The sequence below is a fragment of the Zingiber officinale genome, chromosome 10A (assembly GCF_018446385.1).
Source record: "Zingiber officinale cultivar Zhangliang chromosome 10A, Zo_v1.1, whole genome shotgun sequence".
Lineage (NCBI taxonomy): Eukaryota > Viridiplantae > Streptophyta > Magnoliopsida > Zingiberales > Zingiberaceae > Zingiber > Zingiber officinale.
This window is the reverse complement of record NC_056004.1, coordinates 97,261,933-97,282,275: the sequence shown is the minus strand read 5'-3', so window position 1 is coordinate 97,282,275 and position 20,343 is coordinate 97,261,933. Positions and strand designations below refer to the sequence as shown.

The 20,343-nt window shown below is 45.3% G+C and overlaps 1 protein-coding gene and 1 long non-coding RNA gene across 3 annotated transcripts in view; both read right to left on the bottom strand.

The window, feature by feature from the left end:
- Positions 1-2,042: 2,042 nt before the first annotated feature.
- On the bottom strand, positions 2,043-7,431 carry LOC122027006 (putative multidrug resistance protein). The gene is made up of 6 exons (XM_042585797.1): positions 6,676-7,431; positions 6,554-6,608; positions 6,293-6,471; positions 5,760-6,217; positions 5,137-5,677; positions 2,043-4,388 (listed from the first exon to the last, which is right to left on the bottom strand). The coding sequence occupies exons 1-6, from the start codon at positions 6,934-6,936 to the stop codon at positions 2,124-2,126; spliced, it is 3,759 nt and encodes a 1,252-aa protein (XP_042441731.1). The 5' UTR covers positions 6,937-7,431; the 3' UTR covers positions 2,043-2,123.
- An 822-nt stretch (positions 7,432-8,253) lies between these two features.
- LOC122028199 overlaps positions 8,254-20,343 on the bottom strand; it is a 32,020-nt gene continuing 19,930 nt past the window's right edge. For both annotated transcript variants that reach the window (XR_006124672.1, XR_006124671.1), the window contains exon 5: positions 8,254-8,520. This is a non-coding gene — a long non-coding RNA (uncharacterized LOC122028199). The remainder of the gene's footprint in view (positions 8,521-20,343) is intronic.

The following is a 20,343-nucleotide window of genomic DNA, read 5'->3' as shown; positions in this document are numbered from 1 at the left end:
GTACCTTTGACAAGAACCTTGCCACCTTTATTTTTAGTTTGATGCAACTTTGGTGGAGATTTAAAGGACTCTTCACTATTGCAATGGGTGGTGGAAAGGTTTCCATTTAATTGTCTCCAACCCTTCAATCATATCAAAAAATTTAAATAATAAAAAAAATTATAAATAACATAAAATCGCATTCATTCATTGTGTAAAGTTTGATGCCCTCTTTGTTTTTAGTACTAGTATGTATTTCATTTTTATGATCCGACTAACATGATGGATCCGGACAGATAATTTAAACTCAATCAAGTGTAATATGCTCAACTCTATTTATTTATTTTAAAAATAATTATTTCATATCTATTATATTATTTAAACAACATATAAATAATTGTACTCATAGGCTAACAACTTAGATGGATCAACCATACTAATTAGCTCAAGCTCATCAATTAAATTGATTGAGTTAAGTAGCGCGTGTATATATATATGATTCGGTGATAAGGACGGGGGACCCTTATTGGTGGAAGGTCAACAATGCGTGGAGGTCAAAGGTCAAGAGAGTCAACCCTAAGATTGGCCGACCGGACGAAGCGGGCCGACCGTTCGGACTATGCAGGCCGACCGACCGTGAATCCCTCGAACCGAATGAAAGACAACCCGACTGGGGGTCGGATTTATGATGCTAAAAAGGTTTTAAGGCCGAGTGGGATGTCCGTTCGGTCGGGGCACCAGGCAATAGAGGCAGGAGCAATCACATCCGAGCATACGGCCAGGAGTTATCCTGGTCAGGCCGATACCTATAACCGGTGACAGAAGTAATACGCCTGCCGAGCGACCGACCCACTCGGCCCTAGAACAGACAGGAATCGTAAGAGGACAAAGGAGACAGAGGATAACATCATCATCGAGACACCTGCCGCCGACAAGCAGCAGAGTTGGCGGTCGAACCGTACACAGGATCATACGGTGAAAGCTTCCACCGTCACATCTGGAATATGCTCGGACGATTGCGAAATGGCGCCAGAGGTACTTTTCTGACACAGGCTCGTTAAGGTATGTTTGGGGAAATGTGCACACATCGAGAAGCGTGCCCGCATTTCCCCGGAGCCCTATATAAGGGCCCCCAGACGTCGACGAAGGTATGCACAACTCTTTACTGTAGCAACATTATGCTGCCTCTCTCGTTGCTTGACTTGAGCGTCGAAGGGCCGTAGCCGAGAAACCCCTCCCGGCTCGGCTTCTTTGCAGGATCGTCGGAGAGCTACGCCACCAGCCGGAGACAACAGAACGTGCCACGTCCCCAGCGTCCGTTGACTCATGGCTCGGACAGGATCAAAAAAAAAAAAAAAAAAATATATATATATATATATATATATATATATATATCTTAAAACCCTTATTCTAAAGTGTTAAAATCTCAAAATTGAATCCCTAAACAAGTTTAAAAACATATATTTTAAGCAGAAACATATTATCTTAATAATTAAAACCACAACTTCTCTATTTTTAAAAAGTATATAAAAATTTAAAAAATACTACATAATTGTTAAAATATTTTCCGGTAAACGATTAATTAATTTATTATTCATTAAAGTATAACTAATATATATCATCACCACGCTTGATATATACTATTGACTTCTTGCTACAAAGAAGTTGTAAATATGCAACAATCATATTACACTTAGAAAGTTGAAAAACAAAAAAATTTTAACCATTAGAATTCATCTGTACGTTTTTGATCTACTTTAATGAGATGAAAATTTTTTATGACACTAAATTGATCATTTTGCGGATTAATCAGAACATAACAGTAGAATGTCTGAATTTAAATACTTCTAAAATCTAAAAACAAGATCTAAACTATGGGATCATGATAAAGTTTCATTTAAGTCCCTAGAATAATGTGATGATTAAGATATGAAATTTTTTCGTATGAAATCTTGATATCAAAACTCGATTCATTCGAACGTGACACTCTTATGTCTTAACTATCTGTGCTAATAGCTATTAAGAATGAAGTGACGGAAACGGCCAACACACGAGAGAATGTCTTCTTACCAACATGATGATGAAGTTTCATTTATATTATTGATAATTCGAGATATCTATTAAGTTTCGAAAATAAAATCCGATCACGTCGAGGCGGCGCCGCCACTTTGCAGGGCGGTGAGTCCGAAGTAGGCCCCACCGGGCCCCTTGGAGATGAGGGAGGCGTGGGTTCCTTTCTCGACGACGGCGCCCTGGTCGAGCACGGCGATGAGGTGGCAGTGGCGGATGGTGCTGAGGCGGTGCGCCACCACCACGCTGGTCCGACCCACCATCAGCCGCTCCAGAGCCGACTGCACCGCCTTCTCCGACTGGCTGTCCAGCGCGCTCGTCGCCTCGTCCAGTAGCAAGATCGCTGGGTCCTTCAGGATCGCGCGCGCGATGGCTATCCGCTGCTTCTGCCCGCCGGAGAGCTGCAACCCCCGGTCGCCGCACTGCGTCTCGTACCCTTCCTTCAGCGCGCTGATGAACTCGTGTGCGTTCGCCGCCCGCGCCGCCGCCTCGATCTCCGCCGGCGCTATTTCTCCGTCACTCCCGTAGGCGATGTTCTCCCGGATGCTCCCGGCGAACAGCGTCGGCTCTTGTCCCACCATGCCGATGTGCTTCCTTAGCGCCCGGAGGTTGTACGACTTGACGGCCCTGCCGTCGATCTTGACCGTCCCCCTGAGCGGGTCGTAGAACCGCTCGATCAGGCCTATGACCGTGGACTTCCCGGAGCCGCTTTGCCCCACGAGAGCCGTCGATTTTCCGGCCTCGATGCAGAGCGAGAAGCCTCGGAAGATGACTACGTCGGGGCGTGCCGGATAGGCGAAGTCGACCCCACGGATCTCGATGTCGCCGGTGAGCCGCTCGGGACAGTGGCCGTCTGGGTCGTTAGGCTCGATGGCTGTGACACGGTCTAGCACCGCGAAAACAGAGGCGACGGCGTCGGCACCCTTGGCGAGGTCGGTGGTCATACTGCCGGCGTCAGCGATGACGCGGCCGGTGGAGACGAGGATCATGAAAGTCTCGAATAAAGCCTTGGCGGAGATGAATCCGTCGGCGATCAGCTTGCCTCCGTACCAGAAATCAAGAGCCCATGTGCAAGTCATGAGGCTCTGGGAGAAAGCCAGCCCGGCGCCGGCGAACCACGACTGCCGGACGCACTCCCGGCGGGGCCCGGCTTGCGCCTCCTCGAACATGCGCAAAATCCGTTCTTGGGAGGAGAAGGCGGTGATGGTGCGGAGATTAGCGACGGCGTCCGCGGCGAGCTTGCTGCTTTCGGTCTGGCTCTTGATGGCTTTGGAGGAGAGGTTCTTGAGGAGGACGCGGCGGGCGTAGAAGCAGAGGATGATGATGGGCTGGACGGCGATCATGACGAGCGCCAGTCTCCAGGCAAGGACGAGCCCCATGGTGCAAGCGATGACGACGGCGGAGACGGTCTGGATGATGAGGGCCATCCGGTCGCCGACGAGGGAGCGGACGACGTTGGCGTCGTTGGCGAGGCGGGCGCAGACGGCGCCGGTGGAGTTCTCGTCCTGGTCGAACCAGCCAACCTCGAAAGTGAGGATCTGGGACAGCATCCGCTGGCGGACACGCTTGGTGAGGTACTCGCCCATGGCGCCGAAGTTGTAGTGCTGCCCGATGTTGATGAAGAAGGAGAGCAAGGAAAGGGCAATGAAGAGGAACGCGTAGGTCCTCGTCTTGTTCTTGATCTCATCGTGGTCTTTGAGGAAGAAAACAGAGATCATGCTGCCGAGCGCGTAGGAATACAGAGGCTGGATTGCGCCGAACACGGTGGCGCTGGCGCTGCCCAGCAGCGCCTGACGCCACTCCGGCGCGTTCAGCTGCAGCAGCCGCCGGAAGGACGGCACCGGAGGCTTCGGCTTCCCAGGCCTCTCGTCGGCGTCATCTTCCGGCGATACCGACGCAACGGAGCGACCGGAGCTTGTGCGGCTGGCGGCGGAGAAGCGGCGGCTCATACTCCTGCTGCTGCCCAATTGCGCAGCTCCTGAGCTGGTCTCACCTTCGCGGAGGTGGGCGGTGGTCCGCTGGAGGCGGACGAGGGAGGAGTAGAGGCCGTCGGGGCGGTCGATGAGGTCATCATGGGAGCCGATCTCCGTGACACTGCCGTCCTGCACGACTGCGATGACATCGGCATGGCGGATGGTGGAGAGACGGTGGGCGATGACGATGGCGGTGCGGCCGACGGAGGCGAGGTCGAGGGCCTCCTGCACGATCCGCTCCGACTCGGAGTCGAGGGCACTGGTGGCCTCGTCGAGCAGGAGGATCTTGGGCGACTTCAGCACCGCCCTGGCGATGGCGATTCTCTGCTTCTGCCCGCCGGACATCTGAACTCCTCTCTCTCCCACCTGCACACGCCAAAACAAACCAAAAAAACAAAACCACAATTTCTTTCGCTATAATTCACAGAACAGGAAGAAACACTAGAAAACAATCTCTGAATTAAACACTGATAGAAGCCTTAGTTATTAAGAACTTGATGGAACACAGCTCAAAGTAACTGAAATTGACAGTGATCTATCTCTTCCCACCTCCTGTGCAATGGGGTGGTGGCCCCTTGTGCATAGCATGGCACTCATGAGCTCTCTCGCACTCAAAGGGCCCAGCATTTTGAGAAACCATGTACGTGGAAGATTTTAGTGGCTTGACATATTCAGTGGAGCCGTTCCCATAAATAGGTAGAGAGATGATAGATTGGACTGAAAGAACAGATCCTTGGAAAGAGTACAATGCTTGTCACTAATCATGATTGATGATGAACAGAGAAGAGAAGAAAGTGTCTTGTAGAATTCTTTGGTAGAATTGAATGCTTTGCACTCTGTGTGGTTGACCTTGAAGTGTTTAGTATTATACTGAGAAGTTGGGATGGGAATCAATTGCAGTGGAACTCCTTAATCCCAAGCAATCATCATCATTATAAGTGTTTCTAAGTAGGAAATTGAATTGGATTCATTAATAGTTAAGTAACATGTGGAAAAGACTCATATTAAATTTTCCTGGCCTCTTTTACGATACTTCAAGACTTCAAGTTATAACTATTCAACCTTTTTAGTGAAAAGTAAAAGTGAAGTCGTGGAAATGATGAAATTAAGTTACCTTAGTGTCGTACCCCTGGGGAAGTTGTGAGATGAAGCTGTGGGCATTGGCTGCCTCTGCGGCGGCCACCACCTCCTCCATGGTGGCGTCCTCCTTCCCAAATAATATGTTCTCTTTAATGGAGGTTGCAAACAGAGCAGGCTCCTGGCTCACCAGCCCCAACTGCGACCTCAGCCACTTGAGCTGCAGCCTCCGGATATCTATCCCGTCTATCAGAATCTCACCGGTGAGTGGGTCGTAGAACCGCTCCAGCAGTGCGATCACCGTCGACTTTCCTGACCCGCTGCTGCCCACCAGAGCCACCGTCCTTCCTGCCGGGATTTTGAGGTTGAAGTCCCTGAATATGTAGTTGTCCGGCCGCGAGGGGTATGCGAACTCCACATTTTTGAATTCCACGTCCCCGGACACGTTCTCTAGAGCTTCTCCCTTTGAGCTGTCGGAGTCAATTTTTGGTACTCGGTGGATCACCGTCATGATTCGCTCGCCGGCGGAGCTTGCCTCCGAGAAGTACTTCACGTTGGATAGCCCCGAGCCGAGTGACCTGTCCCAATGAATTTTGTGAGGGGAGAGGAAAGGAGAAGAGAAAGAAGTAAGAAAAATGATGATGATGTTGTGGGAATTACAGGCCCCCGACGATGATGGAGGCACCGACGGCGAAGACAGTGCCACCCTTGCCACCGTGGTACATGACAAGGCGGCTTCCATACCAGACCATGAAGGCCCAGATGACAAAGGTGATGCCGTTGCTTCCAATAGCCAGGCCCTTTGCGAGACCCTGACGGAGGCCAAGCTCGACGGAATTATCGAGCGCGGTGGAGAACTTGGCCATGGTGCGCTCCTCTGCCACAGAGGAGTAAACGGTGCGGATGGAGGACACACACTGCTCCACCACTGTGCCGGCCTTCTGGTACTCTCCACGAATCTTCCGAGCGAGCTCCATGAGGATGCGACCGTACATGAGGCCGGGAATGATGAGCAACACCGCCGTGGGCGACGCTACCAGCGCCAACCGCCACATCATGAAGAACCCCACAACGTAGCTGCCGATGAAGGTGGCGCCGTTCATGATAAAGTTTGGCACCTGCAACAAATCAAATATCTCACCACCACCCGTCAATCAAGAAGAGCAGCAGAGTAGGAAGGTATAAGATCTGACCTTCTCACTAAGGCAATCTTGGATGACGAGACTATCGCTGGAAACGCCGGTGATGACTTCACTTCCGGTGCCGGCGTTGAGGTCGAAGTACTCGATATCCTGTCTGAGAACAGCGCTAAGGTACCGGGCGCGCATCCGCGACGCCTGCCGCTCCCCTGTCCTAGTCCAGCAGTAACCCTCTGCCGCCACAACAATCATCATCAAATCTACTACCAATTGTATCCGAGAATCAAAACAAAAAGAGGAACTGAATCTTTGTACCCAAGAACGAGACGACGAAGCTTCCACAGGCCAAATACACCATGTTGACTGCATTCTAAAACATGAAGCACGTGATTAGAGGCCATGAAAACACTAGAAACATGAACATGGCTGTTTCATACCTTGTTAATGGAGTGGGTAAAATCAGAGGAGTCTGTGGAACCGCCTCCCAAGTTATTGAAGATCTTACTGGTCAAGAGAAGCATGAGAGGCATCGAGACGCCGTCACCAACGGCGCCGACGAAACCCAGTGTCATCAGTAACTTGTCCACCCGGTCTGCATGCCTGAATATAGACCAAAAGGAGAAAGAAGAAGAAGAAGACTGACTCTGCTTCGGCTCCTTTCCTACATTACTCGTCTCATCTCCCTCAACTTTTCCCATCGTGATCACTCACTTCTTAAGAACCGGAATGAAGTCTGCTGAGGTTTTAAGCGGCATATATAGACGCCATTAAGGACAGAGGCGGTTCCCTTTATAGCTCTCGATTTGTTGCTGGGAAAGGGGACGAGAATCAAGGACGAACTGTTTTTTCAGGTCTTTATCGATCTCCATTGATTAATTTAACAAGTTGAATCAATTTGTTTGTTAATAACTAATTAGCTGGTGGCTACACATTAAGAGAGCAAACAGATAAAAAGAAAAAGATACAGGAAGGATTACGATAGAATAAAGTAAAGGCTGGGGAATGAGGGAAAGAAGATGGAAGTGAAGATTGTCATGGGACCTCTCTCCCTCTGTCCCTCCCCATGTGATATCGTCATTAATGACGACTGTCATATACATTAAAAAAAAGTGGTCAGGACGGGCGTGCAAAACAAAAATTAACAGAGCAGCATCTGCGCGGAGAGGGAGCTAACAAATCCTAGTTTTGGTGGGATTTATCACTAGCTGGGATGGAGACAGGCAAACGGATTGGAATCAGGGCATGTGCAGATAAAAGGATGAGAGAGACTTGATAAGCCTCATTTCTGTCTGAGTTAACTGTCGAAGTCTCATTGCATATCGTCACAAAGTGCAAGCATGCGAGAACCAGCTAGTTTGGTATTTTGAAGTTGGTATCGAGCAAATGAACAGCGACAATTTGAATCAAAAATTGCAAACATGAGTCACTTAGGTGGCCAATCCTATTGGACATGTCTAGAGTGCTATGTTGAAAATGTAGAGGAGGTAGGATGGACAATTGAGCAAATTTTAATATGGATCCTACTTGTAGGATAGATTAATTGGACTTGGTAGCTTTCCTTGGTTTCATTTCCCTCGTATAGGATCCCTAGGGAAGGTGAATAAAGTCTATGGACCGGTCCCATTGTCTTAATTATATGAGGGACTACTCTTGTCTAGACTCTCTCAACCCACTATACTCAATCCATTTTCATAATCACCTAGCTCACAAATCACACATTATAATACTATTATTTGAAGTATTATATAACAAACAATTCTACTTTAGAGGGCATGAAATCCTTGAATATTACAGATCTTTTGATAATAATATACCCCAAAGCAAATATTCTAAAAACAAAAAAAAAAAGACGAGTAATTAAAACGTGATTTGGAATGACTTAATCTTATTGACCGGAAACACGAGAATTATTATTTAATTGATGGAATCTGGAAAGATCTCAATCACTATTTCCAAGTAAAATCAATACCCCTACCCCTACCCCATATGCCCGGGCATATCATATGGCCGATTGTTTAAAACTTTATTTCCTTTTAAATTATTATAAATTTATTAATTGTCAGTATCTGATTCCCCATAAAATATATATAATTAATTATATTAGCTACCCTCCTAATAAGTCGGCAGCCGCATGGCTTTTCCCTACTTGTTTCCTTGTCAGTGACAACAATGACGGAGAAAACTCACCCGCAAACAGTAGGGACCTCTTGCTTTGTAGGGGGGCGGTAGCATTAGGACCCCTTGCTGCTCTGTTGTTCCCTCGAGAACCTTTCGACCAAACCCTACACAATTAAGAAAGTTTTAAATTGCACTGTTGATCATCAGCATGAAAGTGGAGATGCATGCATGTTCACGGTTTGCTATAAAATAGAGAAACAAGTCAATGGCTTGTTAAAATGGAGGAAAAGAAACCCCTGACCACAATACAAAGTTTGACCACTATTTGTAACTTAATCAGTTGACATTTTTTTCCCCTTGTGATTTAGAGGCGTGGGAGTGCAAGAAAGGAAGGCATTGACAAATATATTTTTTCCAGCAATAAATTGGTAGCAGTTTTTGCGGCTCAGCTGGCGAAGTATACGTGATACAAGCCGCGTGGAAGATAACTTAATCATAACGTGTTTGATTTGGCATTAAACAATGACATGTGAGATGGAGCTGCTCAGGTAAACGCCTGCTACTTCGTTATCAGAAATGCAAATGGTGAGTTCATTGCAGCTAAAAAACATATCTGTACAGGCAGGTGTCAGCCTTTTATTATTTAATTTTAGGGGAGAAGTTGATGGTTCTATCCGAATTAAAAATAATAGTGAATCGTATCTAAAAACGGTGGAAATGATCTATTGGGTAAATAGTTTTACTGTTGATTGGGAGATGATTTTGTTAGGTAGAAATGATGATATTTGGTACTCCTTTCGATTCTTATGCATACAAGAAAGATTTGTTAAATAAGTGAATGGAGAATAAATGAAAGAGGAAAGAGGTTTCATTATGAATGGGACTTTAGTCTCAAATTGGAAGTTTCAAGATAATTTTGTTAGTTTATATTGATTCGCATATATTGAGGTTGTGAACAAATGCATGGAGAGAGACTCTCTCTCACACGTGGGTGCACAAGGGGGGTGCAAATCAAAGGTCCGGATTTACACTGAACCAAGTTGACTCGTGTCCGAGCGCGACCTATGCACATGAATGGCGGACTGGTCGAGACAAAAATTTGTCCAAATGGAACAATCACCATTTGGTCACTGATCCGAGCTCCTATATAAGGAGCCTCCGATCATAGGCAGAAAACATAGAAAAGCAAAGGCTCCCCGTTTTTTTCCCTCCTCTGTCGTGCAACTCCTGCTCGGCGGAGTGCCCGTGATAGCAATCGGGTGCCACTCAGTTCGACCACCAGTGCTTGGTCGGATTCACAGTCGGTCGTTGTATCCTGGGAAACAGACGACCCTTGTAAGCCTCGAAGCACAGCCGGAGGTGGGCGAATCTGTTTCAAGGAAACTACGACTCTCGCAGGCCTCGGTCAGTTTTCCCGGTCGGCCAGTCTGCTCGCCCGATCTGTCTTTTGCCATATTTAGTGCAGATCTGGTCTTCCGCTCTGCAGATCAGCCATGTCGCTCCACTCTGCAGCATTGATCTTTCACTCTGCAGACCTGCACTGCTGCTCTGGTCTTCCGCTCTGCAGATCTGGTCTTCCGCTCTGCAGATCAGCCCTGTCATTCCACTCTGCAGACCTGGTCTTCCGCTCTGTAGACCTAGTTTCCCGCTCTGCAGACCTGGTCTTCTGCTCTGCAGACATGGTCTTCCACTCTGCAGATTTGGTCTGCCGCTCTGCAGACCTGCTCTACCTCTCTGGTCTTCCGCTCTGCCTGCAGACCTTGTCTTCCGCTCTGCAGATCTGGTCTGCCGTTCTGCAGATCTGCTCTACCTCTCTAGTCTTCCGCTCTGCCTACAGACCTTGTCTTCCGCTCTGCAGATCTGGTCTTCCGCTCGGCAGATCAGACGTGTTCTACCGCTCTGCAGACATGCCCAACCGCTTTTTGGCACGTAGCAGAAACCAACCCCTGCTGGCAACCTGAGATTATCCGCTCATGTCATTTCAGCTGTAAGTTGAATTTAATTCGAGTATTTAAATTCGGCTAATACCTTGTATATCTCCGGCAACATATTGTTTGTGTCCAACAATCTTGAAACAGATTCAACTCTGTTGAGAGGGTCACGGAACAAAATGTTGAGCAACAGACTCAACACGTGCAGGCCCCCTCCGCCCCGATTGGAACGGTGCCAATCATCCACGGGGAAAAACCAGAGAAGTTCAGTGGACTAAACTTCAAGAGGTGGCAACAGAAGATGATCTTCTACTTGACGACGCTCAATCTGGCTCGATTCTTGACCGAGGACCCTCCCAAGTGAGTTGAGGATATTGATGCGCAGACCATCAGTACGATCAAGGCATGGACTCATTCTGAGTTCCTTTGCTAAAACTACATCCTCAACTGCCTTGCCGACTCGTTGTACGCTGTATATAGCATGAAGAGAATGGCTAAGGAGCTGTAGGAGTCCTTGGATAAGAAATACAAGACGAAGGATGCAGGGGCAAAGTGTTGGTGCAATATCCCTTAGGTCAAGGTTGACTGGTTTGACCAAGCTTGAGTCTTGGTCATAGTTTCGATGTTTGACAATACATGTAGACACATGGACAATGCAGGTGCAGTTGTTCATATGGGGAAATTCTGATCAGGGACTGATCAGTGTGAATGAAGAAGAGTCAAGTAGGTATACCTGACTGGAAGGAAACCCTGGTGAGTGAAGCCAGGTGAAAGTCCTAGTGAGTGAAGCTAGGCAGATGGAAATCCTGATGAGTGAAGCCAGGTGAAAGTCCTAGTGAGTGAAGCTACGCAGATGGAAATCCTGGTGAGTGAAGCCAGGTGAAAGTCCTAGTGAGTGAAGCTAGGCAGATGAAAGTCCTAGTGAGTGAAGCTAGGCAGATGGAAATCCTGATGAGTGAAGCCAGATTGAAAACCCTAGTGAGTGAAGCTAGGTGAAAGTCCAAGTAGGTCAAGAGAGTGACCGGATACTTAGCATGAAAGAAAAGTCCAAGTGGGTCAAAGGGATTGACCGGACACTTGGTGAGGGGGGTCTTAGCAGGTCAAGGGAGTGACTAGATGCTAGGCATGACGTACCAACAGGTTAAGGTTGACCGGATGTTGGTTTGGGAGGTTTGGGACTTGGTTTTGGGCAAAAACCAAGTGCTGGATTGATCAGTGGATCGATCCAGACCTTTCCCAGCGAACAGAAAGCCTCTAGATCGATCAGTGGATCGATCCAGAGGTCTCAATCGATCAGTGGATCGATTGGGACGCTGCTGCTTCGCGCGATAAGCGCTGGATCGATCCGTGGATCGATCCAGGCGTTTTTCCAGAGCACACAAGCGCTCTGGATCGATCCGTGGATCGATCCAAAGCCTCCCCGATCGATTGGGAATAATCGAATCGATTGGGATCCGACCGTTGAGTCGTATTTGAGCCGCAGGCGAGCGTTGTCTTCGGCACTTCTTCACCGATTCATTTCAGATCTTCACCAGCTCCTCCACAGCTCTTCTCAAGCTCGAGATCGGCAGTTCTTGAAGGTTCTTGGAGGTTCTTCCAAGTTAAGAGGCGGATCAAAGCAAGGAGAAGAAACTAGGGTTAGGGTTTTGCACTCATTGTAAGCTTGTAAGCTTGTATTTCTTGTATCCCTTTCCTCTCTTCTTGTATTGAGTCTTGTAGGGCTTCTCCGTCTTTGGTAGTTACCATAAAGGAGAGTTTTATTAGTGGAGGGTGTGTGTGTTGGTGTGGATCCTTGGACTAGTCACCTCTTGTGAGGTAGATACCAAGTAAACTGACCGTGTTAGCGTTGTGTGTTTTGTTTCTGTATTTTCCGCTGCACATCTTCGAAGAAACAAGCAACGCCGAACACCGGGCACGCGACGAGCTATTCCCCCCCCCCCCCCCCTCTAGCTACTTTTGGTCATAACAAGTGATATCAGAGCAAGACCGCTCTTCACCGGAATCATCGCTGGAAGGGTCAAGGATAACAAGAAGAGCTAGAGGGTGAAGAAGTTGAAGCAAATTCATCAAAAGTCAAAGAATTCAAGAAGCTCAACTTCAAGATGCAATTCCAAGATGGACTTGGATTTGACACAAGGGTGGCTCCACCGTACACATCCACAAACTTCGATTCTTGGAAATCAAGAATCGAAAATTTTCTTATGATGGAGATAGAGCATTGGTTTGCTCTAATGGAAGGTTTTAAGGCTCCAAGGAATTCAAAGGGCAAAGTTCTCAAAAGGAGCAAATAGAGCCAAGAACAAATCCAAAGATGTGAGGCCAATGACAAAGTGACCAAGCTTTTGGTCAATCTATTGCCAAGCAACATCTTGGAGAAAATTGGAGAAGTTGAAGATGCCAAAGAGCTATGGAGCAAATTGGAAAAGACTCATGAGATCCCCTCCACTGTACCTAACCAAGAAGAATCCAAAGAGGGTGACTCATTGGAGCAAGATCAAGAGGAGGACTCCGAAGTTGAGAGATGCTCAACTTCCGAAGAAGAGGAAATCCAAGAAGCTTCATTCTCAAGGGAGTGTAATCAAAAGAGAAAGGAAGGAGCATATTCCTTGTTTCATGTACAAGAGGATGAAGAAGAAGGTGAAGCCTCCACCTCTAGGATTGAGGGGGAGCAACTCTTGGTGACACCGGATCAAGAAGAAGGAGAATCCTCCACATCCGGGTCAAGAGAAGAAGAGGATGAAGAAGCTTCCACCTCCACAAGTCAAGATAAATCAATTGGAGGGAAATCGATTTCGGATCAAGAGGAAGCCTCTACATTCATATCAAATGGAGGAGCAAGTGTCACCCCTACACAAGAAGGTATAAATAGTTCAATTAATAATAAGAATCATATTATATGTTTTGAATGTAGGGAACATGGGCACTACAAAAGCAAGTGCCCTAGATTGGCCAAGAAGAAGGGCCAAGTGGCACCTAAGGGCAAGGAGAAGCCAAAGGAGACCATCCCCGGAACAAAGAAGAGCAAGGAGCACATTATGTGCTTCTCTTGCAATCAAAAAGGGCATTACCGGAGTCAATGCCCTAAGGGGAAAAAGATAGTCAAGGCTCAAGGAGGAAGCTCAAGTCAAGGGGGAGCCTCTAAGGTAAAAAGGAAGGTAGCTTTTATTGAGCCTACCCTTTAAATTATGGTAAAAAGCATGATAGTTCTAACTTATATCATTTTAATGCTATTTACCATGAAAATAGGAAGCATGATAGCGTTAAGGAAAAACATATAGCTTTTCATGCTAAAACCACTACACCTAGGGCTAGGAATGTAGGTAAAAGTCTAGGCAAAAACTCTAAGGATTTTAGCTACAAGCCTAGAAATAAAAATGCTCATAAATTTAATGGAAAACCAAAAACTAAGGACTTAGTGATAGAAAATCAAGTCTTAAGGTCAAGGCTTGATAAAATGGAAAAGACCCTAAAAAGGATGGAAAATATCCTAAAAGGGCAAAATGAGCATAGCCTAGGTCTAGGGGTACAAAAGTCATCCAATGGCCATAGAGGTTTGGGATACAAACCCAAAGCCAAAAAGGATGTACCTAGTTATCATAGGGTTCCATATAGTTATGGAACAAGCCCTAAGTCTGGTGGGCAAGCCAAAAATACAAGGGAAGATATCCCTAGAAGTATCTTTGCAACCAAAGTGACTAAGACGTCTAAGAAGTCTAAGAAAGTCACTAACAAGGTCACAAGGGAGGCTATCCCTAGAGTTGACATAGGAAATGTGACCAAGGCTTCTAAGAAGCCCAACAAGGTCACTAGGAAGGTATCTAGGGAAGTTATCCCTAGTGAGTACCTAGAGCATCCAAGGAGCACCAATAGGTGTTGGGTTCCTAGGAGCATCTTCTCTACCCCATAGATGGGTTAGAGAGTGTCAACTCTAAGAATAAGGGTAGTTAACCTAACTTTGAAGAAATTGACACTCAAGGAGCATTTTCAAGGTTTTTGTTAACCTTTGAAAATGAAATGGAATTATTATTCACTCTTTGAAAGAGTAAAATATGCCTAATGGTGGAAAATTTGATTTTATCTTAAATGGCATAAATTGAGAAAACCTAGAGAAATACCAAGTTGGGATTTTGGTATTCTCTTAAAAAAATTTAAGGCAATCCGGGCCTTGATTTACGTGTTTACTCTTGAGGAAAAATGGAATATGCCAACATTTGAGGATATGCTTGATTTTTAAGTGGCATAAACAAATCAAGAGAAATAGAAATGTCAATTTAGGTTTTGGCACTTCTTTGAAGCATTTAGGGCAATCTAGGTTTAACGTTTTAAGTTAAAACAAGTGGAAATAGCTAAGTGGTTAAGGATACTTAGATAGGAAATCTAAGTATATTTTATTTATGCTAAACCTTGCCATGATTGTTTGTCCATCATATGACATGACATCATGTCTATTTTTGCATTCATGTTTTATTATGAAAAATCCAAAAATACCATGTCATGACATTCATACATCATGTAGTTATAGGATATTTTCTTTTGAAAAATTATTTCCTTTTGATGTATGTCATAACATAATCATGCATTAAGTTTAATTCCTTGTAATTAAGGACAAATGGTATTTAACAACACTTATTAACAAGTGACATCTGGATGTCTAATATCTCTAAAATGCCTAGATAGATATGCATGATCCCTAGAATAGGGCAAAACCAAAATCTCACATCTCACAAAGACCTATAAGATGACTTGTATGTGTTTTAGTGCACATTAGATACAAGTGAGATGTTAGGATGATGAACAAAACTCAATATGTTGATTTAGTGCATTCTTTTGAGTTTTAAGTTCATCAAAACACATAGTTATGTGTTTTCCCATCATTGGGAAAGCTAATGTACAAGTCATGTGCATTAAGCCCAAGGAACATGGTGGGAAATTGGTTTTGAAAATGTTTTCAAAATGATTTTGGAAAACCTTGGTGAAGGCTATCTTTTGATAGTACTCACCATTGAATAGTTATACATAAACTTGAAGAATACGCTAAAGTTTTAGCAAGTTTTCAAGCTTGTGTCAATCTTTGAAAATATGATGTATTTTCATAGAAAACTATTTTTTTCATAATAAAGTATACCCTAAACAATGTCTACACGAAATTTCATGATTTTTGAATTTTTGTAAAATTTTCTAGGGGCCTCTGAAGGTGACTGAAATCATTTTTCAGCAACTATCAGACCTCAATCGATCCACCAATCGATTGAGGATCTCATTCGATCAGTGGATCGATTGGGAGCAAGCTTCTCGTGAACAGAAGCTTGCTGGATCGATCAGCCGATCGATCCACAAGGCCTGAATCGATCAGTGGATCGATTCAGCAAGGTTCAATCGATTGGAACCCAACTCCAATCGATCCAAGTTGCTGATTTTGGCTGGGAATGCCTGATTTCAGCATTTTGAACCTATGTTAGTCTAGGTAATCATTCCAAACCCCTCAAAATACATTTATATACATAAAAAGGGTGTTTTCGTGTTGAAAACAAGGATGGATTGGTTAAGGAAGACTATATTGAAGTCTAGGGTGAGGTTTGTTTCAAATTTTGAATATTTGAACCTCAAAGCTTCTAAATTTGGGTTTCCTAAAGGATTAGGGATTCCAAGTCATTGTTGGTGCAATGACAGAAGTTACCACCATGTCTTTAGGGGGAGAGACTCTTTAAAGGCATGAAAATTATTTTTCATGAACCTTGGAAGGTGGTTAACCTTCTGTTTGAAAATGCTCAAGGTTGAGCGTTTGAACTTAAATGGGGAGTGGATAACCTCATTGTTCAACTGGTTTCCAGTGGATAATGCTCAAGGATGGGCATTTGCCTACATTGAGGAAGAAATGTAGGGTTAAGGATAAATGAAGGGTATGAGACTTTCATTTAGGTCATTGGACTTTGTTTAATGCTCAAGGGTGAGCATTGGTAATAATGAAGGGTATGGAACCTTCATTATCGTGTTGGTCACTTGTGAACAACGATGAGCAACTCTTCAGGGGGAGAGTTTTTCAACAATGGGGCATTTGTTGAAGTGTGCCCAAAATTGAGGCACGGGTTGATGTGTGCTCAAAGATGGGTTGATGTGTGCCAATAGAGGGAGAATGTGTGGTTTAAGTTAGGCCTTCATTACCTATGGGAGAGGTCATAGGGGGAATATGAAGGGAACCAACATTCATACTTTGGCATGAATGGAGTTAAGGCTATGAGATTAGCTTAACACAGAATGGTCCAAACTTAAAGGTATTGTCAAACATCAAAAAGGGGGAGATTGTTGGTGAAATATCCCTTAGGTCAAGGTTGACTGGTTTGACCAAGCTTGAGTCTTGGTCATAGTTTCGATGTTTGACAATACATGTAGACACATGGACAATGCAGGTGCAGTTGTTCATATGGGGAGATTCTGATCAGGGACTGATCAGTGTGAATGAAGAAGAGTCAAGTAGGTATACCTGACTGGAAGAAAACCCTGGTGAGTGAAGCCAGGTGAAAGTCCTAATGAGTGAAGCTAGGCAGATGGAAATCCTGGTGAGTGAAGCCAGGTGAAAGTCCTAGTGAGTGAAGCTAGGCAGATGGAAATCCTGGTGAGTGAAGCCAGGTGAAAGTCCTAGTGAGTGAAGCTATGCAGATGGAAATCCTGGTGAGTGAAGCCAGGTGAAAGTCCTAGTGAGTGAAGCTAGGCAGATGAGAGTCCTAGTGAGTGAAGCTAGGCAGATGGAAATCCTGATGAGTGAAGCCAGATTGAAAACCCTAGTGAGTGAAGCTAGGTGAAAGTCCAAGTAGGTCAAGAGAGTGACCGGATACTTGGCATGAAAGAAAAGTCCAAGTGGGTCAAAGGGATTGACCGGACACTTGGTGAGGGAGTCCTAGCAGATCAAGGGAGTGACTAGATGCTAGGCATGACGTACCAACAGGTTAAGGTTGACCGGATGTTGGTTTGGGAGGTTTGGGACTTGGTTTTGGGCAAAAACCAAGTGCTGGATCGATCAGTGGATCGATCCAGGCTCTGGATCGATCCAGACCTTTCCCAACGAACAGAAAGCCTCTGGATCGATCAGTGGATCGATCCAGAGGTCTCAATCGATCAGTGGATCGATTGGGACGCTGTTGCTTCGCGCGATAAGCGCTGGATCGATCCGTGGATCGATCCAGGCGTTTTTCCATAGCACAGAGGCGCTCTGGATCGATCCGTGGATCGATCCAAAGCCTCCCCGATCGATTGGGAATAATCGAATCGATTGGGATCCGACCGTTGAGTCGTATTTGAGCCGCAAGCGAGCGTTGTCTTCAGCACTTCTTCACCGATTCATTTCAGATCTTCACCAGCTCCTCCACAGCTCTTCTCAAGCTCGAGATCGCCAGTTCTTGAAGGTTCTTGGAGGTTCTTCCAAGTCAAGAGGCGGATCAAAGCAAGGAGAAGAAACTAGGGTTAGGGTTTTGCACTCATTGTAAGCTTGTATTTCTTGTATCCCTTTCCTCTCTTCTTGTATTGAGTCTTGTAGGGCTTCTCCGCCTTTGGTAGTTACCATAAAGGAGAGTTTTATTAGTGGAGGGTGTGTGTGTTGGTGTGGATCCTTGGACTAGTCACCTCTTGTGAGGTGGATACCAAGTAAACCAACCGTGTTAGCGTTGTGTGTTTTGTTTCTGTATTTTCCGCTGCACATCTTCGAAGAAACAAGCAACGCCGAACACCGGGCACGCGACGAGCTATTCACCCCCCCCCCCCCTCCTCTAGCTACTTTTGGTCCTAACACAAAGAAGTTCATCGTGGGTCGATTCCTGGAGTACAAGATGGTTGACTCTAAGACAGTGATCAGCCAAGTCCAGGAGCTTCAGGTGATCTTGCACGAGATCCACTCGGAAGGAATGGTTCTGAGTGAAACCTTCCAGGTGGCTGCTATCATTGAGAAGCTGCCTCCCGGCTGGAAGGACTTCAAGAACTACCTGAAGCACAAGCGGAAGGAGATGAATGTGGAGGAACTCATTGTTCGACTTCGCATCGAAGAAGACAACAAGAGTTCAGAGAGGAAACTATTCTCTCAGACTACTATGAAAGCCAACGTGGTCGAGCACGATCAAAACTCGAAACGGAAGAACCCCAAGTCTTCCAAGATGGGACCCAGAGAAGGCATCAGTAAGAAGAAGTTCTCTGGGAAGTGCTTCAACTGTGATAAAGTGGGTCACAAATCTTCGGAGAGCAGAAAGCCGAAAAAGAAGCAAGAGGCAAACCTGAACGAGAGACCATAAATGGACGACCTCTGCGCTGTGGTCTCTGAGTTAAACCTGATTGGTTCAAACCCGCGACAATGGTGGATCGATACTGGGACCACCAGACATGTGTGCTGTAACAAGGAGCTACTCCACAACTTCGAGGAAATCATTGGAGACAAACTATACATGGGGAACTCAACAACCTCGGACATCATGGGCCAAGGAAAGGTGGTGCTGAAGATAATCTCGGGCAAGGATCTCACTCTGAACAATGTGCTATATGTTCCGGAGATTCGAAAGAATCTAGTGTCCGGATCACTATTAAGCAAGCATGGCTTTCGCATTGTCTTTGAGTCGGACAGAGTTGTATTGTTCAAGAATAGAGTGTTTGCAGGAAGGGGCTATGAATCTGATGGGTTGTTTAAGCTCAATGTAATGACGATTAGGCCTAAGATAAATAAAACTGAAAGCTCTTCCACTTATATGCTTGAGTCTTCGTGTTTGTGGCATGGTAGAATAGGACATGTTAACTACGATGTATTGCGTAGATTAATTAATATGCAAAGCATATCTACATTCCACCTTGACCCAAAACACAAGTGTGAGATTTGTGTTGAAGCAAAAATGACAAGGTCATCTTTTCAACATATTGAAAGAAGTAATGAACCACTTGACCTAATCCACACTGATGTGTGCGACCTAAAAGGTACACCAACACGTGGTGGAAATAAATACTTCATCACTTATGTAGATGATAACACAAAATATTGTTATGTGTATCTTTTCAAAAGTAAGGATAAAGTTATAAAGGAATTTGCTCTCTATAAGAATGAGGTTGAAAACCAACTTAATAGGAAAATTAAGGTGGTTCGAAGTGACCAAGGGGGTGAATATGTGTCACCGTTCGCTGAGTTGTGTGATGAACATGGGATCAGACACGAAACAACAACTCCTTGTACTCCTCAGCAAAACGGAGTTGCTGAGCGAAAAAAACGAACTCTAAAGGAGATGATAAATGTTCTTCTATTGAGCTCTGGATTACCAGAGTCCATGTGGGGGAAAGCTGTGTTAACAGCTAATTACCTTTTAAATAAGGTGCCCCGGAAGAAAATAGATAAGAGTCTTTATGAGTTGTGGAATGAAAGACAATCATCTTACAAATATTTACGAATGTGGGGGTGTCTTGCCAAAGTGTTGGTGCCTGATCCGAAAAGCATTAAAATAGGACAAAAGACTGTTGAATGCATATTTATTGGATATGCACAAAACAGCACTGCATATAGATTTTGTGTATATGAGTCACACATACCGGAAATACACAAGAACTAGATAATCGAATCGAGAAATACCTCGTTCTTCGAGCATGTGTTTCCGTATAAGACCCGAAAGGATGCTAGCTCCTCAAAACGAGCAAACGAAACACAAGACGAAAAAGAAGATGATGACGACGAGGAACCCGTGGAGGTTGAGCCTAGACGGAGCAAAAGAGCTCGGGTAGAAAAATCCTATGAAACGGATTTTATTACTTTCATGTTGGAAAGTGAGCCCCGAAGTTACTTAAAAGATGTAGGCTCTTCTGATGGACCTCACTGGAAAGAGGCAATTGCATCTGAGATAAAATCTATCTTGCAAAATCACACTTGGGAACTTGTGGATCTTCTATTGAGACCGATGTGCCCGCTAGAGGGGGGTGAATAGCGTTTCGTCGCGCTTGTGTCGGTTTGCTTCGTCTTGTTGTTGTGCAGCGAAATACTCGAAGACAAATACTCACAATGCTAACACCTAGGATTTACTTGGTATCCACCTCAAGAAGAGG